Source organism: Sciurus carolinensis, chromosome 2 (genome assembly GCF_902686445.1).
Source record: "Sciurus carolinensis chromosome 2, mSciCar1.2, whole genome shotgun sequence".
NCBI lineage: Eukaryota > Metazoa > Chordata > Mammalia > Rodentia > Sciuridae > Sciurus > Sciurus carolinensis.
In genome coordinates this window covers 47,844,597-47,871,084 of record NC_062214.1, presented here as the reverse complement: position 1 = coordinate 47,871,084, position 26,488 = coordinate 47,844,597, and the positions used below count along the sequence as shown (strand labels likewise).

The 26,488-nt window shown below is 43.4% G+C and overlaps 3 protein-coding genes across 6 annotated transcripts; 1 reads left to right on the top strand and 2 right to left on the bottom strand.

Moving 5' to 3' along the window:
• Position 1: 1 nt before the first annotated feature.
• Gzf1 (GDNF inducible zinc finger protein 1) lies at positions 2-10,983 on the bottom strand. 4 transcript variants are annotated; one of them, XM_047538926.1, is made up of 6 exons: positions 10,830-10,983; positions 6,767-8,144; positions 5,307-5,401; positions 3,549-3,716; positions 2,528-2,685; positions 2-2,186 (listed from the first exon to the last, which is right to left on the bottom strand). In XM_047538926.1, the coding sequence occupies exons 2-6, from the start codon at positions 8,128-8,130 to the stop codon at positions 1,836-1,838; spliced, it is 2,136 nt and encodes a 711-aa protein (XP_047394882.1). In that variant the 5' UTR covers positions 8,131-8,144; positions 10,830-10,983; the 3' UTR covers positions 2-1,835. The 4 variants fall into 4 exon arrangements, with proteins under 4 accessions (XP_047394882.1, XP_047394881.1, XP_047394880.1 ...); XM_047538925.1 differs by lacking the exon at positions 10,830-10,983 and adding an exon at positions 10,445-10,534; XM_047538924.1 differs by lacking the exon at positions 10,830-10,983 and adding an exon at positions 9,179-10,437.
• Positions 9,900-10,698, top strand: LOC124976314 (predicted GPI-anchored protein 58). Its single transcript, XM_047539254.1, has 2 exons — positions 9,900-10,191; positions 10,235-10,698. The coding sequence occupies exons 1-2, from the start codon at positions 9,900-9,902 to the stop codon at positions 10,696-10,698; spliced, it is 756 nt and encodes a 251-aa protein (XP_047395210.1).
• Positions 10,984-23,073: 12,090 nt separating the features above from the next.
• Positions 23,074-26,254, bottom strand: Nxt1 (nuclear transport factor 2 like export factor 1). Its single transcript, XM_047541100.1, has 2 exons — positions 25,997-26,254; positions 23,074-23,845 (listed from the first exon to the last, which is right to left on the bottom strand). The coding sequence occupies exon 2, from the start codon at positions 23,781-23,783 to the stop codon at positions 23,361-23,363; it is 423 nt and encodes a 140-aa protein (XP_047397056.1). The 5' UTR covers positions 23,784-23,845; positions 25,997-26,254; the 3' UTR covers positions 23,074-23,360.
• Between the last annotated feature and the right edge of the window lie 234 nt (positions 26,255-26,488).

The window sequence follows — 26,488 nt, the reverse complement described above, 5'->3', positions numbered from 1 at the left end:
GTTTAGAACTGCAGAACTACTTTAGCAAAGCAGACTTTTATTAACACATTAAACAATTTCATGTAGAACTTCTAAAGAAACAAATTCAAGACAAGAGTTCTTCCAGTAGGTAACAAAATAAACTATTGTTTAAATTCCTTCTCAGGATGACTTTATTCCATAAACAGTACATGGGTTGAGCAGGTTCAGTCTTCTTCACCAAGATTAAAAATGTTTGTATGACAGTCACTGTTTTTTGGTTCTGTAAACACAACTAGGATACGATGATGTGGTCGTAACTGAATTTGGAGTAATTCAGTCCTGTGACCTTCAAGAGCAGTGTGAAACAGGGCCTGAAACACCTCGAAGCGACTTCACTAATTACTTGAACATGTTAACACAAAATGAGCAGGGAGGAAGAAAAGCTTCCCTCAATTTGTCATACTGCAGCTCTGTCTTCATTATGGAGCTTAAGAACAAGGTACCTTCCTCTTAAGAAAATCAGTGTCTTCACAGGAAAATTTAATAAATTAACATCTGGGAGAAAGCAACTAGTAAACAGTAATGCTCCTTTAAAGCACTCTTAAAATTAATGTTTAAGGATTACATGTGGAATCAAAGCATTTCACAAGCACATACCACACACCCAAGGCCCTGGAACCAAATGTCAGGAGTAGTAAATACAACAGAATCCTCTTTTCACTGAATTTTTCTGAGCAATAATTAAGTCCAGCATGAGAAAGCCAAAGGAGCATTTAAGACAGTACTGGTTCTATATCATCTGCTCATTAAGGCATATCAGAGATGAATGTGCCAAGGCTTTTGGTCCCTTCCAGATTCTTGCATGCTCCCAAGGAAGCAGATTTGTGGCAATCATTTCAACCTCCTGATGTGGAAATGAGGAAGTCTGGGTTTCTGGAAATTATAGAAATAGAGGAAAACCTAGCAAAAATACTAATATTCTGCATTCTAAGATTTGCCACAATCATCTCATTTTGCTATTTGTGAATAAAATGACTACCCAATGTTCAAGTGCTTTCTAAAGCCTCTTCATTTTTCACAACTCTGTAAAAAATACTACACAGTTTGGCTAGACTCTTTGGTAGAATAGCTCTTAACCTAATCCAGTTTTTAAGAATGAAACTGAACAGCCACATCTCATTTCAAAAGTTGATTTTATGACAAATTCCCTACCTCTATATGTGCTATGAGTACAGATATACAAAGTTTTGCAAGTGTTCAATTTGTTATTCCTTTTTTCGTGCCTACAGATAGGGTGTTGAGGAGGAATGAATGCAATAACACATTTCTTCAGTCCCATTCAAGGGCTCCCCAGAGCAAATCTGATTTGTTTCAACTCAACAAGGAAGAAATAGCTGAAAATACATGGCCCCAATTTTATTTCAGCTTGTAGAAAAATACCTCAAAAGAATCAAAAGAAGTAAACACACATGGAAGTATAAGGCAGGGCAAGACCGGGAAGACCATTAACAGCAATTTCATGAGCTGGGTCAATGCTCTGTACTCTGCAATTAAGACAAGCAGTCATCTAAACATCAAGAGAATCAAGCATTAGGATGATTAGTGCATACAGTATACACCAGAATTAAGTGAGCTTATGTTAACTGTCTTTGTCGACAAAGTGTAGCTGAGATCATGCAGATCAGGATTTTTAAGGGATAGCTTTAAAAAACTGCTGTGATAAAGGCGTGCAAGTTAGTGGAAGTTTAGGAATATCTGCAGAGGTCACTCTTGCCTGCATCTTTGCACACATTCAATTCTTTCTCTTAGCCCCTGGCATCGTCTAGAGTGTAGCTATCACACACAAAGACTGCTTGGCACACAACTTCAAGCTCCTACTCCATATTGGTCAAAGAGGGAAGCTGTGTGGGTACTGAATCTGTCTGTGGAGTCAGCTCGCTAAGCTCACTGATGGTGGTGGCAAGCAGAGAGTCCTGGGACACCACGGGGTCCTCCACTTTGCAGACTATGTCTGCAGAACTGTTCTCAGGCACAGTAGGCACACCACCTTGGACTGTGGCCAGGTTGTGAAAATGGCCATTTTCTGCAAAAGACAGCAATTTATCTGGAAGTTTGGGTGATGCATATTCTTCATCAGGCTGTTCCATCTTGTGTTCTTCATCATTTTTGGGTGAACCATCTACAATAACAAGGAAAGACTTCCATGGAGTATTCTTATCGTGTATCTACAAATCAAACACAAAAGTCACTTAATGAGTCTCCGTACATATCCCAATTTACAGATACACTGTTAACAAGTGCCTCTTTTTTAAAAAATAGGTCTTTCTCCAACTTAGTTTTTTTTTTGCAGTGAAACCTCTTTACTAAATGAAACACCTGCCTACCACCAGTGTCACTACTGGATATTTGCCATGAACTTGGTTCACTCTGTACTCACTGCAGAGAACACCTGAGCTGTTACCTCCTCTAACCCCCTTACGAAATGATGTCAGGTATTTCTGGCTGGTTCAGGGTTATGTATCTAAGGACCAACAGTGTCCGTCAGACAGGCCATTCTGTCGCTTACTGTGGTGTGCCTCCGGAGAGTGGACTTGTCAGTAAATGTCCGTCCACATGCATTACACATGAATGGCTTCTCTCCAGTGTGAATGCGATGGTGGCGCTGGAGGGCGTTGAGCTGGGTGAACTGCTTTCCGCACTGGTCACAACAATATGGCCGCTCCCCTGAGGTAGGAAAAGAAAAACCTGTTGGGAGATCTCTTCAGCCTACTGAATTTAATCCTGAATACACTCCAGAAAAATCTGTCTGCAGACTCCAGGAAAACCTCAACACTTCCACATATAGGAAACAATGTTGGGGGTGACTCCAGGGCCAACTGTGCGACATACCAATCTATTGTCCTTATAATATCGAATTTATGCCAACACCAAAAACAGACCACAATCCATTCCTGCAGGTGGTATATCTGTAGAAATGACACCTGTTTTTCACAGTAAAGACTATAAAATTGCAAATCCCCTAATAACTGAATTTGTGTGCATACTTGTGTATATACAATAACAGATCATTATCCCTACTTACAATCTAAAAATACTAAAATATGCACATCCATATTGAAATATTCATTCATGGATAAGGTGTCTACCTTTTCTAGTTAAAAACTCCATGCAGCAAAGGAACTTGATTGTCCCCCATTTGCCCACAAAAATTTTCCCATTTTCCAGGTTCTCAGAGCCAGAAATTAGAAAAAAAAAAATTTTTGGAGGGGTACTGGGGATCGAACCCAGGCGTACTTAACCACTGAGCCACATACCCACTACGTTTTATTTTTTATTTTTGAAACAAGGTCTTGCTAAGTTGCTGAGGCTGGCCTCAAACTTGTGATCCTCTTGCCTAAGCCTTCTGAATCGCTGGGATTACAGGCATGTGCCACCACACCCAGCTAGAAACTCATTTAAAAAAAAAAAATGCTACTGTGACATACAGTTTGGCCATTTTTCTCCTAAAGCTTTTCTATCTAAAACCTTTGGGCTGTTTTTCTTGCTGAACCAAACTAACTTCCTTCCCTGGGACACTGCAGCCATACCTGTATGGACTTTATTATGCTGGTAAAGTGAATTCCGCTGGGCAAAAGTCCTGAAACATACTTCACATTTGAAGGGTTTGGATCCAGTATGGATTCTATTGTGGTGTTTTAAGTACTCTTTAGACGCAAAACTCTTGCCACATGTTTCACACATAAAAGGCCTTTCACCTATATGAAAAGACAAAATAAAATTAAAAACAATAACAGGCATTCCAAAATGCATGGGAACAGTAGGTCCACACTCAAACCCCTTGGTGGGCAGCATGTTATATTTTCTAATTATAACCATTATAAAACATTTATTCACAGAAGATGCTTGCTATTTGCTGAAAGTTAGTATAAAATACCCTTAGAAATCTAAGGAACATTCCACTAGACTAGATCAAGAGTTACCATTCAGCCAGCTCACATTTTAGAAATGTCATTCCATGCAAGAAAACAATTTCACAACTTCTCTTTGGAAGGCTTTTTGGATTGTTCTCAAAGAAGCACTTCTGTGGACTTCTTATCAGAATAGGTCTGATGGAAAAGTTCCTCTCCTTTTAAGAGGGACTATTTTTTCTGAAAAAAGGAGAACTATATGGATTTATAAATGTAACTTCTAGAGTAACAACTGTAATCAACTTGACTAGACTGCAGGACAAGAAAATGTTCAATACCATCTCACTTGCTATAGCTTAAGTTCTTTATTCTCACAACTTGGATTCATCTACAGGCATGCCCCTGATTTCACAAACATCCAAATAAAAATCCTGGCTTTAATAAAATCTTAATACATGAATAATCTCATCAAATGACCAATTCTAATTTAATCCTTTGATGTGACCTGACACTGCCCCACCCAGCTTCCATTAGACACCAGTTCTACTCATTTTACATTATGAAATGCCTCATCTCTGTCTTGCTTGCATCTGAATTTGAGGCCAGTATGACAGTGCTTAGAAAGTGAAACATGTAAGCAAAGAATGAACTGAATTAGTAGAGTAACTACAGTACACAACAGTTAGATTCTGTAACCATTTATGTAGTTTACAAGATTCTGAACCTCATGGTCACTGTTGAACCAGAATAAAGCCAATTTGAACTTTCTCCCCCATAAAATAAAATTGTATCACAAAGATTTTGGAAAATAGGAGACTATTCCACTACCTTAATTTAACAATTTATCATACTGCAATTTATTTTCTTCGTTTATGTGCAGGTTTTCAATATAGTTGGGAGTGACTGTGAGCTTATTAATTGAGCATTCTAAAATTCAACAACCAAGCCCAGTAGTTTTTTTCATGCCATTCAGAGTCCCTGATCTGAATGGTCACGTCATGAGCCAGGGAATGGATTTACCAGAGTTTGTTGAACCATTTCCTTACATTAATTTGGACAATCAGGGTGTTTCCAATTCTATGTTATTAAAATAACAAAAGGAATACTAATAGCATATAGCTTTTTTCATATGTTAAGCAATTTCTTCATGCAGATTCCTGGAAATGGAATTTTCTATGCCAGTAAGAACTATTTCATACCTTTGACACCTAAGACCCTTATGCCAGATCTTATTGCCTGGTGGTATAGAGGCCATGGCCACAAGCACATAAACACTGCAGGCAACGGGTGTATTTTGATTTATTTTTTGCTTACTAGATAAAAAAATTATAGCATGGCTTTAACCTGGACCACTTTGGTAGATGCCAACTTCTAGTCAATTGCAGTTCCCTTCTACAGCTAGGAAAGACATTCAATCACAACAGCATGGGTATTTACCTGTGTGGCACCTTTTATGATAAATCAGCATGTGGTTCTGAGTGAATCTTGCACCACATTCATCACAGACAAAAGGTTTTTCCCCTGTATGAATTCTGAAAGTACAACATTCAGATGGTAACTTAGGGTGTATTTCAAAGCTCACTTTGCAATAAAATTTCCACTCTATCCTGCAAAAATCGTTTACTCCAAGAAACCTGATAAGAATAACCTAAGGGAAAGGTCGAAAGCCCATATTGCCATCCCAAAATAAATGCAATTTCTGTGGAAGGCTAATAGATCGACACATAACCATTTTAGTTCACATCCCAGTGTGGAATCACTGAACATCATCCATGTCATGCTATAAGGCAAGTGCATGCATGGGGAGCCCATGCGTTGGTGTATATTTTAGAACACTAAAGAGTGTCATCTAATACTGGTAAAAGCTTCCTCATTCAGAATCAGCCACAAGCACTTAAGAACTATTGCTGACAAAGTACCACATGACCAGAAATTTTACCATCATTTCCTAATGACATGACCAGTCTCAAAAGGAGAGCTGTTCTCAAACTGCTGAAGCAACCTATTTCCATTTTCTAAGGAGCATACATGAGCATTTTAATTTTGCAACCAGCATGATGAAGCAATCAACCGTACTTTACTGAGCACTTCCTAAACAAGTATTTTACACTAAAAGATGACAAATGTCATGCCACCACCCCAAAGACTGGCCTAGGTTTGAGATCAGACCTAGAACAGGTTAGAAAATTTAACTGCTTGCCTGGATTTTGAATATATATATAAGGAAACATTTAAATACTGACCACCACCCACCTAAAAGTTCAAAAAACAAACAGAAAACACAGTCTGTCCTGAATCTGGAGTTTAACCATACAGCACATATTCCAAGTCCTATGAACTTAAAGATAAGATCAGAGAAGTGTTCTAAAGAGGTCATCTGAGCTCTTTAATGGGACCCAGCTGGTCACAGAACCCAGGTTCTAAATGAGGTGTCCAGGAAAGCCCAAAAGGGTGATTATCCCAACTCTTCAAGGATGGAGGGGACTGTGAATATCAAAGGTGGGCGGCACATGCCAGGTAAGACTTCCAGGTGGGGGCTGTCAACATGCCCTGCAGCAGTAGAGTGGCTCTGCTCTGAGTCCAGGATTCTGTGCCTGGACATGTCAAGGCAGACAGTGGAGGATCTCCACTGGTCCATGGGCCTTATGAGTTGAGGAGCCATCTCTCTGAGCCTCTCTACCTCCAAAGAGAATTCAAAACTTTCTCACACCAGTCTCTCCATTCTTAGAGGGAACTGATTAAGAAATGCAACAATGCAGAGACCACCACACTGGTCTAAATCCCAGAACCACCTTGGTTTCTCAAAACTCATTTCAAGAATGATTAAGTCCCTGCAAACCAGCCAGCCCCGTCAGAGGCATTGGCCCTGGGCAGCCAAGTGGTCAGGTGCCGCCTACCTCATGTGGGTCTTGAGCGCTGAGGGCTGTGAGAACTTGGCACCACACTCTGTGCAGCTGTAGGGCCTGTCGCCTGTGTGTGTCCGTTCATGGAGCCTCAGCGCCGTCTTGGAGCTCAGGCCCTTGCCGCACTGGACACAGCGGTGCCTCTCACCACCGCCCTCGTGCACCTGTACCACATGCCGCTTTACATCCTTCTTGCGCTTGAACTTCTTGCCACACAGCTCACACGGGAAGTGGCGCTCACTGCTATGCACATGGCGCTGATGGCTCTTCAGGTTGCAGCGGTTGGCGAATGTCTGGCAGCAGGTGTCACAGCGGTACACCACCTCAGTGGCAACGCCATGGTGGTGCTTGATGTGCTTCAGGAAGCTCTTCTCATATAGAAATGCTTTCTCACAGATAGTACACTGAAAGTTGCTCTTCTTCTTCTTCTCTCCCTCTTCCCCCTCTTCCTCCTCTTCCTCCTCCTCCCCAGCTGCTTTTGGCGGCACTTCCTCCAACTCCACACTGGTACTGCCATCCTGGATTTCTGCAACTGGTTCCATCTCTGGTTCCACACTGTCTGGGCTTTGGTCCTGGGAAAATGTATAATTCTCAGCTTCATCCCCAGCACTTTTTTGCTGCTCCCGGAGTCTTCTTGTATACTTCTTTTTAGGGATTTCCACAAATACCTTTCTTCCAGCCAGCCTTCCACTAGCTCTTCTGATTTTAGGGTAGGGAGGCTTAGCCACATCTTTCTTTTTGTCTAGTTTCTCCTTAGACTTCCTCAGTGGCATATCAGGTGACATGCCATTGCTGATTCTCTCCACTGGGGAATCTGGGGAATCCACAAGGCCATTGGAGTGAGCACCATCCAGGGCTGCACTTGCTGTAGAGCCTGGAGCAACACCTACCTGTGAGCCATTGCTCACCTCTGCCTCCTGAGATTCAGAGAAATTCTGTAATTCCAAAAGGACTGACTCTAACATTTGTTTCTTTAACTGGAAACAAGTTTCTGAAAGGTCCAAACATTTTAGCTTTTCAGCCATTTCCAGCATCCGCTGTACCCGATCTTCTTCCACCTGTACCTTGGCAGTATAGACAAACTCCAGAAATGAAGCAAAGTCAACAACTTGTACTTCATTTAAGTAGACATTAGTTCTGGTACCATCCTCACTCTTATCATTAAGGAACATTTCCTTAAAAAACTTGCTGGTGGCTGCCAGCACTGCTTTATGGGCTACAAAGTCTTTCCGGACACCCTGATACTCCACACTGACTGTGACATCACACAGGTGACCCAGAAGGCGGAGCTCATGCATTTCATGCAGAAGGTTAAATGGCGAAGATTTGGATTCCAGCAGAACTGCACCACTTTCCATCTTTCCAAAAACAGCTTTGAAAACAAAAGCAAGAATTATTTCATGCATGAGCAACCACTGAGGTAAAAGGACTAGAAATTATGAGGATTATTTCAGTTCTTTAGAGGACATGCACTGATTAACAACCTAGCTTCTCATTTAAAGATTCAAATCACATTTCATTTCTTAGTGTTTTGAAGTGAACTTCCTAATGCACTTTTGTAAGATATTTGCATGAAAAGTGTACTACCAAGATTTTCCACAATGATACACATAAACAATTCAAGTCATGACTAGTGAAATGCACTGAAGCAGTAATTTGCTTATCAAAGTCATTTTCTGATTTGCTCAAAGACACACCCCAAAGCTATAATAGAATTTATGGCAACTATAATATGTACTTCATTGATCAGGAAACCAGATAACTAAAATGAAACACATGGCTACCACTGTCTAAGGGCAAAACTTAGACAAACACTGCCACTGAAAACAACTAAATAAAGCACTACTTTCCAGGAGGAAAATTTCCTGGAAAAGTAGTTTATAATTTCTTCCCCACTTCCAACACCCCTAAACACCCGTTAATTTGCATTATCATTACTCTGCTGAAATAATGTAAGTTCCACAACTTTTTTTTTTTTTTTTTTTTTGCAGTGCTGGGGCTTGAACCCAGAGCCTTGTACTTGCAAGGCAAGTACTCTACCAACTGAGCTGTATCCCTAGCCCACAGTTTCACACCTTTTTAAGCTGTATTACCTTAAGTAAGTAACTTAACCTTTCTGAAGCTTAATTTCCTCCTCTGTAGAAGACTCACAGGTTACTGTGAATCTTTGAATGCAGTATGTCAAGTCATTACAGCTATGCCTGGAATTTGCTGGCTAGTTGTCTGTCTTCCCATGTACAAAGGTACTACTATGATCCCCATTTCACAGATGAGGAACTGACAAGTTGGTGGGGACTTGAGCTTGAGCCCAGTGGGACTCTGGACCCAAATACAGCTGTTCAAAACGCCCTTCACCTCAGCTTCACCAAATGCAAAAAAAAAAAAAAAAAAAAAAACTATTTTTACCTTCTAGATCTTTCCACTGCAGCAACATGAAAATTTCACCTCATGCTATCCCAAGCCTCCATGAGACCCCACATTATCTTCATTTCTTCTGCTTTGCCAATTCTAACTCTTTCCACAGATTCCTTGAGTAGGTGCTTTCTCCTTAAGGTTCAGTCTGAACTTCTGCTCTTAAATCTTCCTCCATGTTACTTTGGTTCCTAGGTACCCACCTTCCTTCTAACTCTTCACCCAGATTCTAGATGTCATCTCAGATTCAACATGTCTAGAGCGAGATTTGTCACTGTCTCTGAAAACCCAGTCCCATCATCCTTCTGTCCCACCAATGATACTGCTCCTCACGCCCACCAGCCCCCAAAACATGGAAAAGATCACTCCCTGAGTGTACAACTATAAAACCTAGGAGGTTTGTGCAATGTTGCCTGAAGGAGACTCTACAGCAAACTGAGGAACCCTAAGGAAAGGACATGCTGGAAGTGGGAACCCAGTAAGTTAAAGGGTCTGGCAGTGACCCCAAGGCCAGCCTGGGGAGAAAAGGCTGCAGATGGCTCTTTTAGCCTATGCCCATGTCACCAGCCCTGACTTCCCTAAAATTCTGTTAAAAGGTCCACAAGGGAACCCGAGTCCTTACAGGCAGCCTTACTGGCAGCAACTTCTGGATCGACAAGATGAGTTTTGAGCCCTATTTACTAGTTTACCTGCATAATGGAGAGTGTGGCCATGCATGGCCAGAGACTATCTGCGGCCTAGTGACAACTGTGTCCCACTGCAACTCATTGGCATTCTGGCCACCTCCCAGTGCAGGAGCATATGCATCAACACCGACAAGCAGACCCCCGGGTCCACAGGGACCCTGCTTTCAGCAGCCGGTCCACAGAACTGTGGTTCTCCAGCTAGACATAAAGTCGGCAGACATAAAGCGGGGGTCGCCCTCTACGTTCTGACCGCGCCCGCCCCCACCCTGCCGGAGCGACCACCTCAGCCACCTCGTGCCCCTGGCGGCCCGAACTCCCTGGGTCTATCAAACAGACCACACGAAGAATAAACCACTGCAACCAGAGTCGAACCCCTCCCCCGACGGACGTGCCCCTTCCAACGCACGCATCCGGGGCCGCGTGGATCCGGCCTGTCCCTTAGCTCCAGGCCGGCCCTACCCAGCTCCCGCATCCCCGAGGCCTGCCTCTCCTCCAGACTGCCGGGGGCGCGGACTGGCGAGAGCGGCGGCAGACGGGGAGGGTCCAGCCGGGACCCTGAAGGCGATACACTCACCTCCCTACCCGCACCCCAACGCGGCCACTAAGCGCAGGACCAGGCCCGCAGGAACAGCCGGCCGGGCTGGGCAGGGCGCACCCCCCAACACCGGCGCGGGAGTCGCTGATTGGCCGTGGTGGGGGCTCTTCCCCGCCCCCAACAGGCCCCTCCTCCTGGCGGGAGGGGGAAAGGCAGTGCGCACGCACGTCTGGCTGCGGAGGCCCTTCGGGTCTAGCTACGTGATCCGACGTATGCTGGGGCGGAGCGACTAACTGGCAGCACAGGATGACGTCACCCGCCGCGAGCCAAAACCTGCGCTTTCGCTGTAGGCACCATAGATGCTCTGGGCCCGAGGCTGAGGTAGTCGCGGAAGGTCAGCTGTCTCCAGTGTGTTGTCACTTACCTGTCTATTATCAGCCGCTGTATCCGCGGCACCTGCAGCTTCCGGGCCCCACAGCCTGGGTACTGCCTGTGACCGGTGACTGGTTTCCTACTAAGAAGCGCGGAGGTTTACGATGCCAGGCGGCGTCCTAGGATCGCGGTAGTGGACAGGCCGACACTGCCTGTGTCGACAGTGGACACGGGGCGAGACAAAAACGCACTGAGGCGATGAGGGGCTCTGCCGGGCGCAGGGTCCTGGATGGATACCGCGGGGAGCTGCTACCAGGCAGGGCGCAAGGCGCACTCCTGACGGGCAGACGTCTCTGCTTTGTAATGTTCGCGCCTCTACTGTCCACCGCTGGCGCTTGGGGACCGGGAACCACACCTTAGCATCGGCAGTGCTTGGTTTGTTTTTCCGGGAAACTGCAACCAAGTGAACTGTTTAACTGTTCAATAACGGAATTTCCCTGAGAACCCAACCATTCTTCAATGGAAAACACAATTTATGCCCTAAGATTCTTTGAGTCCTTTAGCTCAAATCTTGCAGTTTGCACCAGTTCTAAACAAAACTCTGCTATGGAAGAACCACCTTAAATCAAACTTGCACTTCTCCATAAATTCTGACTTTGCCTTCCTGCTCCCAGCCACCGCAAAATCTTTGGGAGATTGCATTCTCTTACTGCCCCAGTAGTAAATTCAGACTTGGCTTACAATTGGTTGTGTTGGTAATGTTTGGGGAGTGAAAGGACAAATACAAATTTAAAATGAGACAATTTTTCCTGTTGAAGATGAATTTCTACCCCCCTTTTTCTTTTTCTTTTCTTTTTTTTTTAATTTTTACAGACTGCGTTTTGATTCATTGTACACAAATGGGGTACAACTTTTCGTTTCTATGGTCGTACACCAATGTAGATTCATACCATTCGTGTGATCATACATGTTCATAGGGTAATGATGTCTGTCTCATTCCACCATCTTTCATACTCCCACCCCCTCCTCCCTCTCCATTTTCTTTGAGCATTTACTTTATTAAAATTGATAATTAAGTACTCTCTTTGAAATTCGTATAAATCCTTTTGAAGACTAACTAGAACTTTTGTAGGTTTTATGACTAGAACTACCTTTCTCTAGTACTTACAAGCTGTCTTTTTGAAATGTAAATATCATGAGAGAGTATTGTTATCTCCCAGTTTCTGAGAGGCTAGGAGCCTAACTTCAGGGGCATTTTGCTTCAAGTTACAAAACTCTCTCTTGTCATGGAGATAGCAGAAATTTATTTTTCCTCTGGATAAAGTCAGTTAGCTACCAGAGGTTCACCCCAATTACCAGAGAAAGTTAGAATGCACTATCTAGTCCTCTTACTGGAGGATTGGTTATTACCTTGAAAACATGAACATAACAGGTTGTATCTGCTTGACTGTTCAAAACGGTAAGAATTGTTTTTGCCATCTCTTAGTGGATTACCTGTGATATACCTACATTCTAGTTTGGGTGTTTTGAAATGGAGTCTCTTGCTGATAGATAGCAGACAGACATAAGGAGTTGGTAACATGAGGATAAGACAATAATTCTAAAGAGTAGGCCTACTATGCTGATACCCAGGTGTTTTCTTTTAAAAAGCAGTTTACCGGGCTGGGGTTGTGGCTCAGTGGTAGAACACTTGCCTGGCATGTGTGAGGCCCTGGGTTTGATCCTCAGCACTGCATATAAATAAATAAATAAATAAATAAGTAAATAAGTAAAATAAAGGTCCATTGACAACTAAAAAGCAGTTTACCTGAGACCACTCTGGCCCTGCCTAGCTTAACAGCATATACTACATTCCTCAGCAAACAACCTGTTGATAGCAGGAGAGATACAGGCCCAAAGGTTTCTCCCTGCAAATAAGAAGAATGCAAGTTACCTGAAAAGGGGACTTTTGTGACAATTATCCAGACTAGATTCCAGAACTCAGGGAGATAGGATAATTCAAAGCAAACCCTCCTTCCATAAAATCTATAAGAACAGGTTCCAATTAGAGAGGTAAGTGTTGGGGGGCCAAGTTGACCTGAGTTACCTTGGGTCTTTACCATGGGGTAAAACAATGGGCAGTTGGACCTGAAAGTCTGATGCAGTCCTGTCAGTCAAAAGTCAAAAGATGCATCTGAGAAGTAAATACTCTCTGGAAACTTCCCTGGTACTCCCCAGTAAAACAGGAGAGCAGAAGGAGCTTGCTGTCTCTTTCCTCTCTGAGATGACCCACACTCCCTTTCTCCTTTGAGAGTGTTTCCTTTTTCTCTGTTTCTTTTCTAACAGACTCATGCCTGCTACTATGTAAAACTTACTTAAAATTCTGCAGTTTACATCCCAAGAACCAGTGATTGCAGATCCCCATGGTAACTTCAGTCTGTGAGCAAATCTCCCTCTGTAACATTGCTGTGCTGCCCAGGCTGACCCTGGGTAAAGCATTCCTCCTGTCTCAGTCTCCTGGGTCTATAGGTACACACCACTATGCCTGGCTTCTAGCTTGTTATGTTTATTCAAAAAAAATTTAAAGTGTTTTCTTGGGTAACTCAGGAACAGAGCATTTGCCTAGCATGGACAAGGCCCTGGGTTCAAACCTTAGCACTGCAAAAATTAATATCTTTTCTTTCCCTACTACCTTTGTGTAGAGGATTTCTGGGTTGGGGAAATATGGTGTTAACTATATCTCCCCATTAGGAATTAGGAGTTGGCTTCAATAAATATTTGAAGGACAAATAAGTGACAGCAGGCATCTTTTCTTAGGCAGATTCTCTTTATAATATGTATTCCATGATTCCAGGAAATTGGAACGAATACATTTGTCACTCGTGGCTCTAGCAGTCCCAGCCCAGAATTATTTTTTTTGAGACATTGGCCTTACAAAAAAGTGATCTGTACTAAGGTGTACTCAGTGGTAGAGTGCTCACCTTGTCTTGTATTCAGTGCCCGGCACTACAAATAACAACAAACCACAAAAAGTGACGGCTTCCTTGTTCACTTCAGTGCCTGTTGGCCTCTTGTATATTCCCTTTGGAGAAATTTCTATTCAAATCCTTTGCCCATTCAATACCCCGCCCACCTGACGCCTGCACCTCCCACTGTGGTCCTACTGGCTGTCACCCAAATGCTCTGCAGCGCGCGCCCAGCGGCCCAGTACGTGCTCACCACCGGTGCGCCTGGTGGTTCAGGTTCCGCAGCTGTCGGAGACCCCAGCCCCGCCCCGCCTGGCCTGTGTCATTGGGATTGCTCCTTCTTAGGCTCCTTGAAGACGGAGGGCGGAGCTAGAGCTCCAGGGTGACTTGGCGTGCGCCACAGGGTCTCCCAACTGACAGATTCTTCTAATTGGTCCTGGGAGGTCGCGGAGTAATGGCTTGGGCATCCTGGGTAAAACTGAGGAATTGGATCCAAGTACTTAGCGTTTGATGATCAACAGAGTCTGGAGTTGTGGGTTCACCGCGTCTCTCTGTGGAGCTGCGTTGCTTCCCCGAGGTTCCCACTTGGGCTGCGTTTCCATTGGCCAGTCGGCAAGCACGGGAGCCGTCCCTGGGTCTCTCTGGTCTTCGAGAGCTGCTTCGGGCTCCTGGTCGGGGTCGTGGGCTCCCTCCAAGCACGGGCGAGGCAGAAGCAGCTCCGCAAGGGGAGGAGGCGCCGCTCACCCAGAGCACCCGAGGGGAAGAGGACCCCTGGGGACGGTTGTGGACTCTGATGGTGGATCGCTACCGCTGCCGCCGCCCCTTGGATGATTTTCCTTAACGTGCTGTCTAAAATGCTGCAAATTGTATGGTATTACAGTGGCTCAAATTAAACATATTTCTAGAGCAGATTAAGGTCAGTTTTAAGCATTCGAATTTTAACACATCACAGTTCTTTATCTGCCTTATATTTGAGCAGAATATTACAACTTTTAAGATAAACCATTTTTACAAACTTGGAGAATTTTAAATTTTAAGATAAATATATTTTTGTGAGATCCCTATATGTTTCAATGAAATATATACCTGAGGCTTCTCAATTGCTTGGGTTTGGCTGATTCTTGCAAATCCCCTCAACCTGAATGCCCTTCATTTCTGCACTTAAAACACATTCCTGATTCTTTAATGGAATTTTAATTGAAAAAGGAAGACGTGCATTCTATTATAAAATACAGTGTTAAAAGAAGACATACAACAGCGAATGCTTTATTTCCACATTAAAATCCTAGAAGCCACCAGCACAGGCCTTTATGCCAGCGACTCAGGAGGCTGAGACTGCGTGGGCAATTTAGTGAGAACCCATCTCAAAATAAAAAGGGTTGGGGATTTAGCTCAGTGGTGGATCCTTCCTGGGTCCAATCCCCAGTACTTGATGGAATTCAGAAAGCCACTTCCTAGATACTTTAATTTTTAGCAATACTTTCAGAAAGTTCCTGCATATATAATAAACCTGTTGGAATGTCATTCTTTTTTCTTTCTTTTTAACTCACAAATCAATTCCCTCATCTGTAAGATGAGGTTGAAAATAATGCAAAGTACTTTGAGCCCTTATTGGAACATTCATACTGCCTGTAATAAATGTTAATATTCTGCAAAATTTCAATTTTGCTTTTCTGACCACCAATAAACCTTTTATATTTATTTTATATCACAAAAATTCATATCACAAAAATTCTGCCACTTATTTTCAAAATTGCACAATAATTCCTCATAATTGCCAATTATGATATTTGGTAGTATATTTTTAAAAAAAATTTCTTACTGTTAGACATGTAGAACTCACTGTCATCACAAAGAATGTATGATGAATTATCTTGTATGAAAATTGTGTGTGTACATGGTCAGCATCCATAAATAAACATACAATTCTCCGTCTGAATCAGTGTGGGATTAGTTCTAGGACCCTGTTGTATACCAAAAACTATAGATGCTGAAGTTCTTTATGTGAAATGCTGTAATATTTGCATACAAACTACCCACATCCTCCAATATACTTTAAATCATTTCTGGATTACTTATAATGCCCAATAACTATAAATAAATTCTATGTATATAGTTGTTATGTTGTATTTAGGATTAGGGAATAAGGACAAGAAAAGTGTATGTTCAGTAATGATGCAATTTTAAAAAATATTTTCAGTCAACGGTTGAATAAGCAGATGTGGAACTATGTATTAATGTGGAGGGCTGACTGTACATAGAAATCGAACAAGGCGTAGTGATGCAGGCCTGTAATCCCAGTGGTTCTAGAGGCTGAGGCAGAAGAATTCCAGGTTCCAGTCCAACTTCCTCATATAGCAAGACCTTAAAATAAAAAATAAAAGAAACTGGAATGTAGCTCAGTGATAGAGCACTCCTCCATTCAATCCCACAAATAAATAAATAAATAAACAAAAAGAACTTCAGGGACCAAGGTAGGCGAGCTTTAAATATTATGTGCCCTCAGAAGACTTGCACCAAAAATGCCCAAAAATTGAGCAGGAATGCTCTTTTTCTGGCAACTGGCAATATGCTGTACAACAAAATGTTCTGGCCCATTATCAGTATGATAAATGTAAGGTGGTGATTCATATCACTTGGATGACTTTGATTGCATTTTGCAGAAGGGATAATCAAACTGACTTACACATCAAACATGATTTAATGTTGGCTTCCTTGACCCCAAGATCTGGAGTTCTGCCCATGGATTAGCCCCCTATATCAAAACCACCAAGAACCCCATTTCTATTTCAGCTCTTCTTCAATTCTGTTTGCTGTGCCCAGGTCTCTGAATGGGACAATGTTGCAAGGGCAATGGGATTATTCTAACTAACTGGAACCCATTAGGAGGTACACCTTGGAGATGAGTACCCTAAAAACCTAGTACAAAGTGGGATTCAAGGAAAATTGCCAGAACATCCACTACAGTCTGTATCTTTGTGATACACATTTTAAAAATGAGGTTGATTTGCACATCTTGTCTGATAATCAATAGTTTATCTGTACTTCTGTGTATGCATGTTTTTTTCCAAGTTTTCCATTTTGCTAAGACTTATATAAACTTTTTTGTACCAGAGATTGAACCCAGGGACGCTTAACCACTGAACCACATCCCCAGTCCTTTTAAATATTTTAAAGGTCTCACTAAGACCTGGTCTCACTAAGTTGTTAGGGGCTCACAAAGTTGCTGAGGCTGGCTTTGAACTCGCAATCCTCCTGCCTCAGGCTCCCAAGCCGCTGGGACTACAAGCAGACAACTGCGCCAGGTTTATAAGCTTTTTAAGTAGTGAAGAAGTCACCTCTACCCTAGGTAGTAGGTAATGCAACACAAGTCAACCTTCTGGATGCTATGAACACCTTTTTCACAAGCTTTCCTCCACTCCCACTCCCACCCCAAACCGAATGCCAAGCCTCATATGGAAATGACAATGAAAAAGTTGAGTAGTCACAGTATTGTTTCTGTTGGTTGTATAAACAAAGCCGAGATTAGGATGAGAAGAGTGGAAATCTGAGACACACAATTAAAGGAGGTGTTCTAGCTCAGGTTTGTTCTGGTAGGGTCCTGCACTGACAAGACCCCGAGAGCAGCACCTCCTTAAATTCTGCATCCTAGTGTCCCTCCTCTCACCTACTTTCAACCCCTTTTCTAAAAGGGGAAGCAACCTCAAGTTTAGTTTTTATGAAAAAGAGACTGGGCCCTAATTCTGCAAGGTAGTAGAGGAGGTAAGGATGGTTTTTAAGATGGACCAAAGCAGTATGTAAATCTTTGATTGTCCCACACAAAGATCCAAGGGTAACATGTGTGTTTGTTTTGTTATTTTGTACCAGGAATTGAACCCAGGAGTACTTTGCCACTGAGAAACATCCCCAGCCCTTTTTAATTTTATTTTTTATTTTGAAACAGTTCCTTGCTAAGTTTCTGAGGGTCTCACTGAGTTGCCCAGGCTGCCTTGAACTTGTGATCTCCTGTTTCAACCTCCTGAGATGCTGGCATTACACGTATATACCACTGTACCCTGATATAAAATCCAAACAGGCAAGATGGGTATGCACTTACCAAGTTTGAAACAGACCACAATCTGAAACTTTCTGATTTCTTGGTGCTCCAGGAACATCTGCATGAAGGCTAACATGGTTCATAAGGGCCTCTCAACTTTGCTTAATGTTCATTTCACACCCCTACTGAATTCCAAGTGACTCCCCTTCACATACTCTCTCCATCCCAGCTCTGTCTGGACCTCCTCCCCTACATTAACAGGACCCCTGTTCTACCAGAGTGGACTTTTTCAAACAAACTGAAGACACAAAAGATTGTGTTCTGTTACAACCTACCTAATTGACCTGTGCTGCCTTACCCCAGAGCTGACCAGCAGGCTTGGGGACCTAGAGAAGAAGGGGGCTGAGGATATAGCTCAGTTGGTAGAGTACTTGCCTTGCAAGCACAAGGCCCTGGGTTCAAATCCCCAGCACTGCCAAAAACAAAGAAAAAATGGAGAAGAAGAAGGACTTCAGAGAATGAAACACAGAGAAAGGAGGATGCCTTCTGTTTATTTTTTCTATGTGATAACCTTTGTTTGTTTGTTTTGGAGCAGGGGAGAAATGTACTTGAGGTTAGTCCTTATTGCACTTTTAAACCAAAATCATAAATCTTCATTTGTGTAATCTGTACTTCATGTTCCCTATTGTAATATGTTAGCCAAATTCAGGATTATGGATTCTGCTGTAACCTGTATTTCGTTTTAGCAAAGACATAAAATGTTTTAAACTGCTGCTATGCTACCTTATTGGAAGTCTTTTTTTTTTTTTTTAAGTAGTAGACTGACATAATATCTTTATTTATTTATTTTTATGTGGTGTTGAGGATCGAACCCAGTACCTCACACAGTGCTAGATAGGCACTCTTCCACTGAGCCATAACCTCACCCAGCCCCCAATTGAAAACAGTATTCACTTTTTTTTTTTTAAACTTGGGATAGAACCCAGGGCTTTGGGTATGCAAGGCAGGCATTTTGCCACTGAGTTACATCCCAGTTCACACTGTTTTAACAGTGAGGGTGAAAGTAGTTCTTAACCCATTTGTCCTTAATCTCAGCAAAGATGGGACTAGGATCAGTGAACTGAACACACACAAGCTTCTGGGACTCTCCAGAATCCTCAGGGACACTTTTGTCTCTTCCTCCCCAAGACCCCATCCCCTGGAAAGGCATTAGCCTCTGTCATGTTGGGAATGCCTAGCAGGAAGCTCTTAAGGGTTGGTCCAGCAGCCTGGACTTTGGGGACAAAGTGATGGTCATCAGTGAGCTGGCTTGATTCTTCCTGGTATTCCAGGCATACCTGGGGCTGGAATTCCCAGTCACAAAACAGTGCAATGACTGCAGGGTGTCTTCCAGAGGACAGGGGTGCGCTCATGGCTTGAGAATTTCAGGAAGGTACGGTGACCCTGGTATTGCTTCCTGCCACCACTAGCAGGGTTGGGGGTGCCCATAGAGGAACTCATGGCCACTTGGTGGTGCTGCTGGTGCTCAGGAAGAGCCGCTGGGGGTCCTTGGCATCTGTCAGGTGGGATTCCTGCGCCCAAGGCTCCCCATCTGGTGCCTTGCTATGTGAACAAAATGGACAAGAACTTGCCCTGTAGGGTCACATTATACCCAGGATGACCACAGCACCATGAATAGGGACAATAAGTATAGAAGGTGATGCCTGCAAAGGATGAAGTGGAGAGCAATCAGGTGCAAGGTGGCCGAGGTTAGTTGTTCTGAATAGTTTCCAGGAGTTAAACTGAGCAAAAATTCAAAGGGGTGAGGGCGCAACCTGGGGACATTTGGGAAAGTATCTTCCGACAGAGGGAACAACCAGTGCAAAGGCCACGTGCAAGAGGGGAAGGCCCCGCCTAAATGAGGAGGATGATCTAGTACAGATCCAGAGAACCCCAGGGCATGCTGGTCACTGGCTCTCTCCAGGCAGTTCCCCTAAGGGGAGGTCTGGCATATCCCCACTCCCAGGTCAGTCCTTTGTTCAGGAGGGAATCCAAGGGCGCAACTTTAACCAATAGGGAAGGTGGGACAGAATGATCCATACCCTGGTCACGCCCTGACCCCTCCTCACTCTCAGACTCCAGTAAGATGGAGACTAGCATGAACACTAGTTACTTAAGCTCAGGAACACATTCAGACAAGTGTCTGGGGCTGTGGAGAGGTTTCTAAACCTGGTGGAAGGCCATAACCCCTCCCATTTGTCCCACTCAATGCCTCTAAGGTCCAGCCTCTAGGTCAAACCCATCAGAGGCCCTTGCCTCCCAGTCTTTCCTAGGGACAGAGACCAAGCCAGAACTGGGGAGGACAACATGATTGGAGGAGACCAGTTTGGAACTAGGAAGCAGTCCTGAGAGAGGCAGAGGTGTGGGACTTGGTGACAGGGAAGAAATCCCCATTCAAACCCCAGTATTCCTCCCACCTCCATCATTCCTGAGATTACAGGCATGAAGCAAAATTTTTACTACGTTGAGTAATTTTGAAATTCAGAAATGTTTTCTTCCTTTCCTACGCTCATTGTTTTAATCCCAGCAATAGAACCTTGACATTATTTCAGTGGACAATATTTATATATGCAGTCTATTAAGACAGACAACAAGGAATAAGATTTATAAATCTGGTTTAGGAAAACAAATTTGACAAAAAGTTGCAAAACCAAAAAATAGTAAAATCTTCACCTAATTTGTCTTACAATTAAATTCTCCTAAAGCAAAACTTTAAACAGCTGGCTTAAGAGTGATCACAAACACCTGGTGCATATTCTTGTTTATTCTGGTTCACAGACCCTATGGTATGTTGTGGAGAAAAGGAAAGGCTTTTGACTTTTTCTGTCTCACCCTCTCCCTTCACTTCTATTCCAGGTATCTCTGTGGTGACAGAGCAGTGTCTATTAGTTCTTCAGTTTAAGTTCACTCTGGTAGAACAGGGGTGGTCCTGGGGAGGGTGTACTGATGTTGGGGAGGAGGTCCAGATAGGGCTGGGATGGAGGGAGTAGGTAAAGAAAAGTGACTTGGAGGATTTTAGCAGAAGAGAAATGAGGTTCAGTGGTGGTGTGAAATGATATTTAGCAAGACTGAGGGGTCCTTGTGAACCATGTTAGTCCTCATGCAGATGTTCCTGGAGCACCAAAAAATCAGAAAGTTTCAGAATGTGGTCTGTTTCAAACTTGGTAGGTACACACACAGTCTTGCCAGTTTGGACATTATCTGGAGTTTAAACTTTGTAAGGGCATAGTGGTACATACATGTAATCCCTGCAACTCAGGGGGCTGAGACAGGAGGATGACAAGTTCAAGGCTAGCCTGGGCAACTCAGAGAGACCCTGTCTTAAAAAAAAAAAAAAAAAAAAAGCCTGTAATCTGGAAGTTTCTCTGGTCTGATCAATGATAAAACTCCAGAGAGGTTCCCTTGAAACTCATGCCCACTGTCCAGACTTGAGGTGAGGGAGGTAGTGTCTCAGCTTACTTTCTAGTGGGCATAGGGGGCTTTATCTTTAGTCGAGCAGCATCTCACTCTTCCCACAATTCATTTGCCACTCTCTTTCCTTTTCTTTTCCTATGGGACAGTAGTCAGTGTTTCAGGGTATCAGACAATTCTACATGTTGGTTTGGAACTTCACTTTGGTGTCTTCATGTTTTACTAGCATTTCAGCTGAACTGCTTGCTCAGCTTGTCAGGTATGAGTCTGTAAGACCTGTTTGACCACTCTAGATGTGGCTTTGAAGCTGCATTTACAGTCATGTGTTGCTTGATGACAGCAACAGGTACTAAGAAATGTGTTGTTACTTGATTTCACTGTGTGAGCATAAGTGTGACACACAAATTAAGACCAGTCAAGATATAAGGCAATATGATCTTATAGGACCAGTCATAGATGCAGTTAAATGTTGACTGAAATACTGCCACAGGGAACTTGATTGTACCTAATTTGCTATTTCAATTCACCTGATTAGATTAGGAAACCCTTGACTGCAGGGAACACACCTGAACCTACTCTGGTCCCATGGCAGAGCCACCTGTACAAATAAACTACTTTCTACTCCTGTTACAAATCTTTTTCCTTTCCTAGGATTACTGCTACAATCCAGGACACATATCCCATACTGGTAACTGCTAAGAGAACTGGAGCAATTTTGGTGGTTCCACATAGTTACCAGAGAGTTAGCTTCCTTCTAGCTCAACATGATCCTACTTCTAGGGTGTAGCTGCCTATCCTTGTCCAAAACAGTTAAGGCCAGTGGTCTGCCCATCATTAGCTGTTTCTAGGAAGCAGGGTAGAGAAACGAGGAAGAGTCTATTGAAGCAAAATTCCCAGCAATCCAGTTTTTCAGCTTCTACATCATTGGTGAGGATTTAATCACATCAATCCTAGCTATAAATTGAAATTTAACACCAAATCTCAGTCCTCAAATGGGATTTAGTACTTAGTAGAGAATGGGGTATCAGGAAGACACTGCCATCTGTGTCACTATTTCATGTTTCTTTCCCTTCTCACATTTTCCAATTGTGAAATACTGTTACAAAATTCTAACTCATAATCCCATCCAAGACCTAGCACACAATTATCAAAGACAACTTGACTGGGAAAGTTGCTGGAGATGTCATCTATTGATTAAGGAGTAAAGTAATGGAACATTTACAGGTTTTTTTTTTTTTTTTTTTTTTTCCCCTTTTTCTTTTTTCTGGAGAAATGCAATTAGGGTTGGCCTAAAAGTAAAAGTAGCTTCTAATTTAAATGCTGCTCCCAACCTTAGTGCTTCTTTAAAAAAAATTATTTTCTCATTTTGAGAATTTAATGTAATCACTCACATATAAGCAGTAATTAGCTAATTCTAGTATTTCATCTGTTATCACCATTTAACTCTCAGCTCAGGTGCTAAGGTAGGGCCCAGTTATTTCTCCTGGGTGATTCTGATGTGCCCTCAAGTGAATCACACATTTAGAGAAGTTTGAAAAATGCCAATGCCCACCCCTAAGCTCAGAGGTTTTGGTGTAGTTGGTCTGGGGTGTGTCCTGGGCATAGGTAATTTTCAGGGTCCTAAGGATTTCTAGTCTCACCTCAAGCCTGGACAGTGGGCATGAGTTTCAAAGGAACCCCTTGGCTTAACATGAACTCCCTGGATCCTGTATCATTGCCCACCTGTGTACAAACAGTTGCCTCAGGTAAATGCTCAGCCCAGGAATACAAACCTCCACAGGTACCTTCTCTTATGCTTTCTGCCTTCAACCCTCCTCCTGCATCCTCAAAACCTAGTCAAATGCATCAGGCAAGGGGAAAAGAAGCAACATTTGTATTATTTTATTTGTCAGAACTTCCAGAATCAGGATCTCTACTGGACAAGTAGAAAAATAGAAAAGTTTACTACTTTTAAAAGGCAACTATGACAAACAAGTATTTACTCAGGAAAGGGGCTCCTGGGGCTGCAAGAAACACAAAAGAGTTCAGCCTCAGCACAATGTTGTCTGCAGTATCACTGCAACAATAGAAATTAACTTATGTTCTCTGTATCCTGAGATTTGAGTCTGGTGTTTAAAGCTGGGGCTGAGCAAGGAGGCCTCTCTTGCCCCCACTAGCTAGCCCAGTCCTGAAAGCGAAAGCAGTCACTTGCTATTTTCCATACTGTGTTGCTAGGTGAGGCCTGAGCAGTTAGGATGAAGTTCTGGTTGAAGTCCCGTTGTTTGTTGCCCTCAAACTTCACTGTTCCACAGATCACAACAAGGACTGTGGTTTGGCTCGGTGTGGCTTCATCATGAACAGGCTGGCAGTCTACCACATTGATTTGGAATTCACTGGAAGGCAACATTTCAAAAAACTCACTCAAGGACTCTTGTCCTGAAACAGCATTTCCATTCCATACCAGGGTGGCTGTGCCCATGTACAGGCGGGACAAGAGACGGCGCCGTTTATCCATGGTGGTATAGTAGACGTTGACAAACTCCTCAGCAGCTCGGCAGGCCTGATCCACGTAGGTCTTAAAATCCACGGATGCCATCTCTGGATCTGTGGAAGGTGGCCTCTGCCAGGGTGTTCGCTCTGACTTGAGGGAGCCAGGGGCTGTAGGGCAATAAAGTTGAAAAGAACCTATGTGAATTCCAAAGTTTACTGTGCTCTGACAATCCTCCTTTTCTATTGGTGGCAAAACATTTATATACTACAGAGAGATGACTTGAAGCTCAAACTGTAGCCAATACTTAGTAAGCCTCAGTCTGTTCACTGTAAAATGCAACTATTTCAACTGTGGCTTAGCTGTAATATGAGAATTAAGTAAGACAGCATACATCAAGTGCTAAGAAGTTTGATACCTGTTTACATTACTATGAATTTTTAAAAAATCCTGTTTTCTTAAATTGAGTACCTCTGATGATGGAAGGTTACTCTTTGTTGGAAGCTTGGGACAGATGTGACTGCCCCCAGAAAAACAGGAAAACTATATCTGCATAAAGAGAGTGGACCACGTTGAAGAGAAGAGTGGTCACTGGTCTAATAATATCCAACCAGAGACAGCATATGCCCATCAACTGGTTAGTCTTTCATTGAGTTTTTCTAACAAAGACTACAGTGTGAAGAGAAAGGTGTTTCTTGAGAGCTTAAGAGAACTAATGCCAAGTGAACAGGATCAAAATGGTGGACACAATCCCAATGACAAGTTCTAAGGAGCAAACATAGAGGGTGAGCAGAAATTAGAAGGGATTATTAGCTTCTGTGGTACTAATATCTACCATATACGTTGCATAAAACCACAATGGAAAGATGTCTTAGAATTTAGAGTTTCCTAGAAGTCAGAGGAGTGGATGCAATAAATTTTAACTATAGCTAAAATGTCCCATTTCCTTAAAAACAAAACAACTCCAGAATCACAAAGAAATACTGATTGTTTTTTCCATAACTGGTATGCTTTTTCCCTGTGATTATATTCCACTAAAAAAAAAAAAAAAAAGACATTACAATAGTGAATATGTTTACATTTAAAAACTTAAATCATGAACTTTTCCATTTCAATGACCTTAACGTTTTTAAAAATAAACACTGTATTATGAAACAGACAAGATTCAGTGTAGGGCTGGGAAAAAATTGGGTACTCTTCAGGGCAAAAAGCTAGGGGGAGCTGGTCCCAGAAATGAGCAGTTACAAGCCAACCTAGAACATTGATCTTTCCACCTCCTCCATAGGCCTCAAAGTTAAGCCTCAACAAACACTCTTGAGTTGTGACTTGCTAAATACTTTACATAGACCCCCTCACTTATTCAGCACCACAAAAGGATGAGGATATTACCATAACAATTTTACAAATGAGTAAAAAGCAAAGTCTACATTCTTTTTTTTTTTTTTTTTTTTTTTTTGCAGTGCTGGGGATTTGAACCAGGACCTTGTGCTTCCAGAGGCAAGTACTCTACCAACTGAGCTATATCACTAGCCCAAGTCTACACTCTTGACTTAACATTTCTAAAGAAATTTCATCAAGACCATGATATCTTTTATACTTGTGAGTTCCTGTACTTTTGAAATCAAGTTCATATGAACCTAACTCCAGGCCTGCTGGATTGGTAATTTCCTCCCAGGGACCTACATTTCTCTCTGGCTTTAATTCCCAGGCAACAAGCTCCACATCACTCCTCCCTAATAACACTAGTTCTTCCCCCACCTCCACTCTCCTCCACCCCTGCTTTTGGTTCCCATTTTCCCTTCAGCTGTCTTTCCAACACAATCTAATAATCAGGCACGCCCCCTTCCATCCCCAAAGAAATGACCACCTTCACTTTTGGTTCTCAATTACCAACGGAATTTAGTCATTTCACTTATCGACTCAGAAAGAGAAAAGGATAACAGTGAAGCAAAGTGGAATAAGTAAGAGGTTGTGAAGAGTCCCTCCTCTCTATTATCCACACTGTCAACTTCTCTGAGGCTGGACCAGTGTAACTGTGGCACAGGCCTTATTTCCAGCGGGAAGTCGCTTCTAATCAAACACAAGCACTCTCTTCCAGGCCATCTTCTGGCCGCAAAACTACTCTCTCATTGCAAGGCAAATTTACAGCCACTTCTCTTGCACAGGCAAAAGCCTGATAGAGAAGTGCAAAGACACCACGTGGAAAAAGGACAACACCCGGTCTTATTCTTGACAATGGACGGAGGGCAAGAGATGCACGTGGGAGGGGTCTCGAGGTCCCTCCTCGTCATCCGTGTGGCCCCGCGGGTAATACAACCTACCTGCGCCGTGACGTCCAAGTCCGTAGCGACTTGTGTACCGGTGCCCCCAGCGCGGGCCGCGCTCCCCGGAGGGACCAACCCCGGAAGGTCACGGGGTGGGCTGGTCGAGAGACCGCGTTCCTCCGCCGCTCGCCTCCGGCGGGGGCGCAGAAAGAGTCGTTCTTCTTCCCTCCCCTTCCTCCGGCAGGCTCCTCCCGGTTCGCCGGGCTCTCAGAGGCGGGGAACGCTTCCGCGCTCTCCGCGGCTTCCCGCGCGCGGCCGGCCGCGCTCTGCGCAGATGCGAGCGTCTGGGCCCCGCCTACTCTCACCTCCCAGTTATTGGCAATAGATCGGCCAGTGGGATGGCGGGCCGGAAAGCTAGCTCCGCCCAGGTGTGGCTGGAAGGAGCGGCTGCTTCCGGGGTGGTACTTTCCCAGAAGACAACGGAAAATCCAAGCTTGGGTTTTCATTGGTCTAACCGATTATCTGAGGCCCCTGATTAGATCAAACATC

What these genes read in the sequence shown, in the direction of transcription:
- LOC124976314 (XM_047539254.1), top strand. Translation starts at nt 9,900, where the DNA reads ATGGCCAGAGACTATCTGCGGCCTAGTGACAACTGTGTCCCACTGCAA. An exon ending in TGGCGGCCCGAACTCCCTGG is followed by an intron (nt 10,192 to 10,234) that starts GTCTATCAAACA and finishes CACTGCAACCAG; the next exon opens with AGTCGAACCCCTCCCCCGAC.
- Gzf1 (XM_047538924.1), bottom strand. Translation starts at nt 9,206, where the DNA reads ATGTTGCTGCAGTGGAAAGATCTAGAAG. An exon ending in GCGCTCAAGACCCACATGAG is followed by an intron (nt 5,402 to 6,766) that starts GTAGGCGGCACC and finishes TTGTACTTTCAG; the next exon opens with AATTCATACAGGGGAAAAAC. An exon ending in GCATAATAAAGTCCATACAG is followed by an intron (nt 2,686 to 3,548) that starts GTATGGCTGCAG and finishes TTCCTACCTCAG; the next exon opens with GGGAGCGGCCATATTGTTGT.
- Nxt1 (XM_047541100.1), bottom strand. Translation starts at nt 23,783, where the DNA reads ATGGCATCCGTGGATTTTAAGACCTACGTGGATCAGGCCTGCCGAGCT.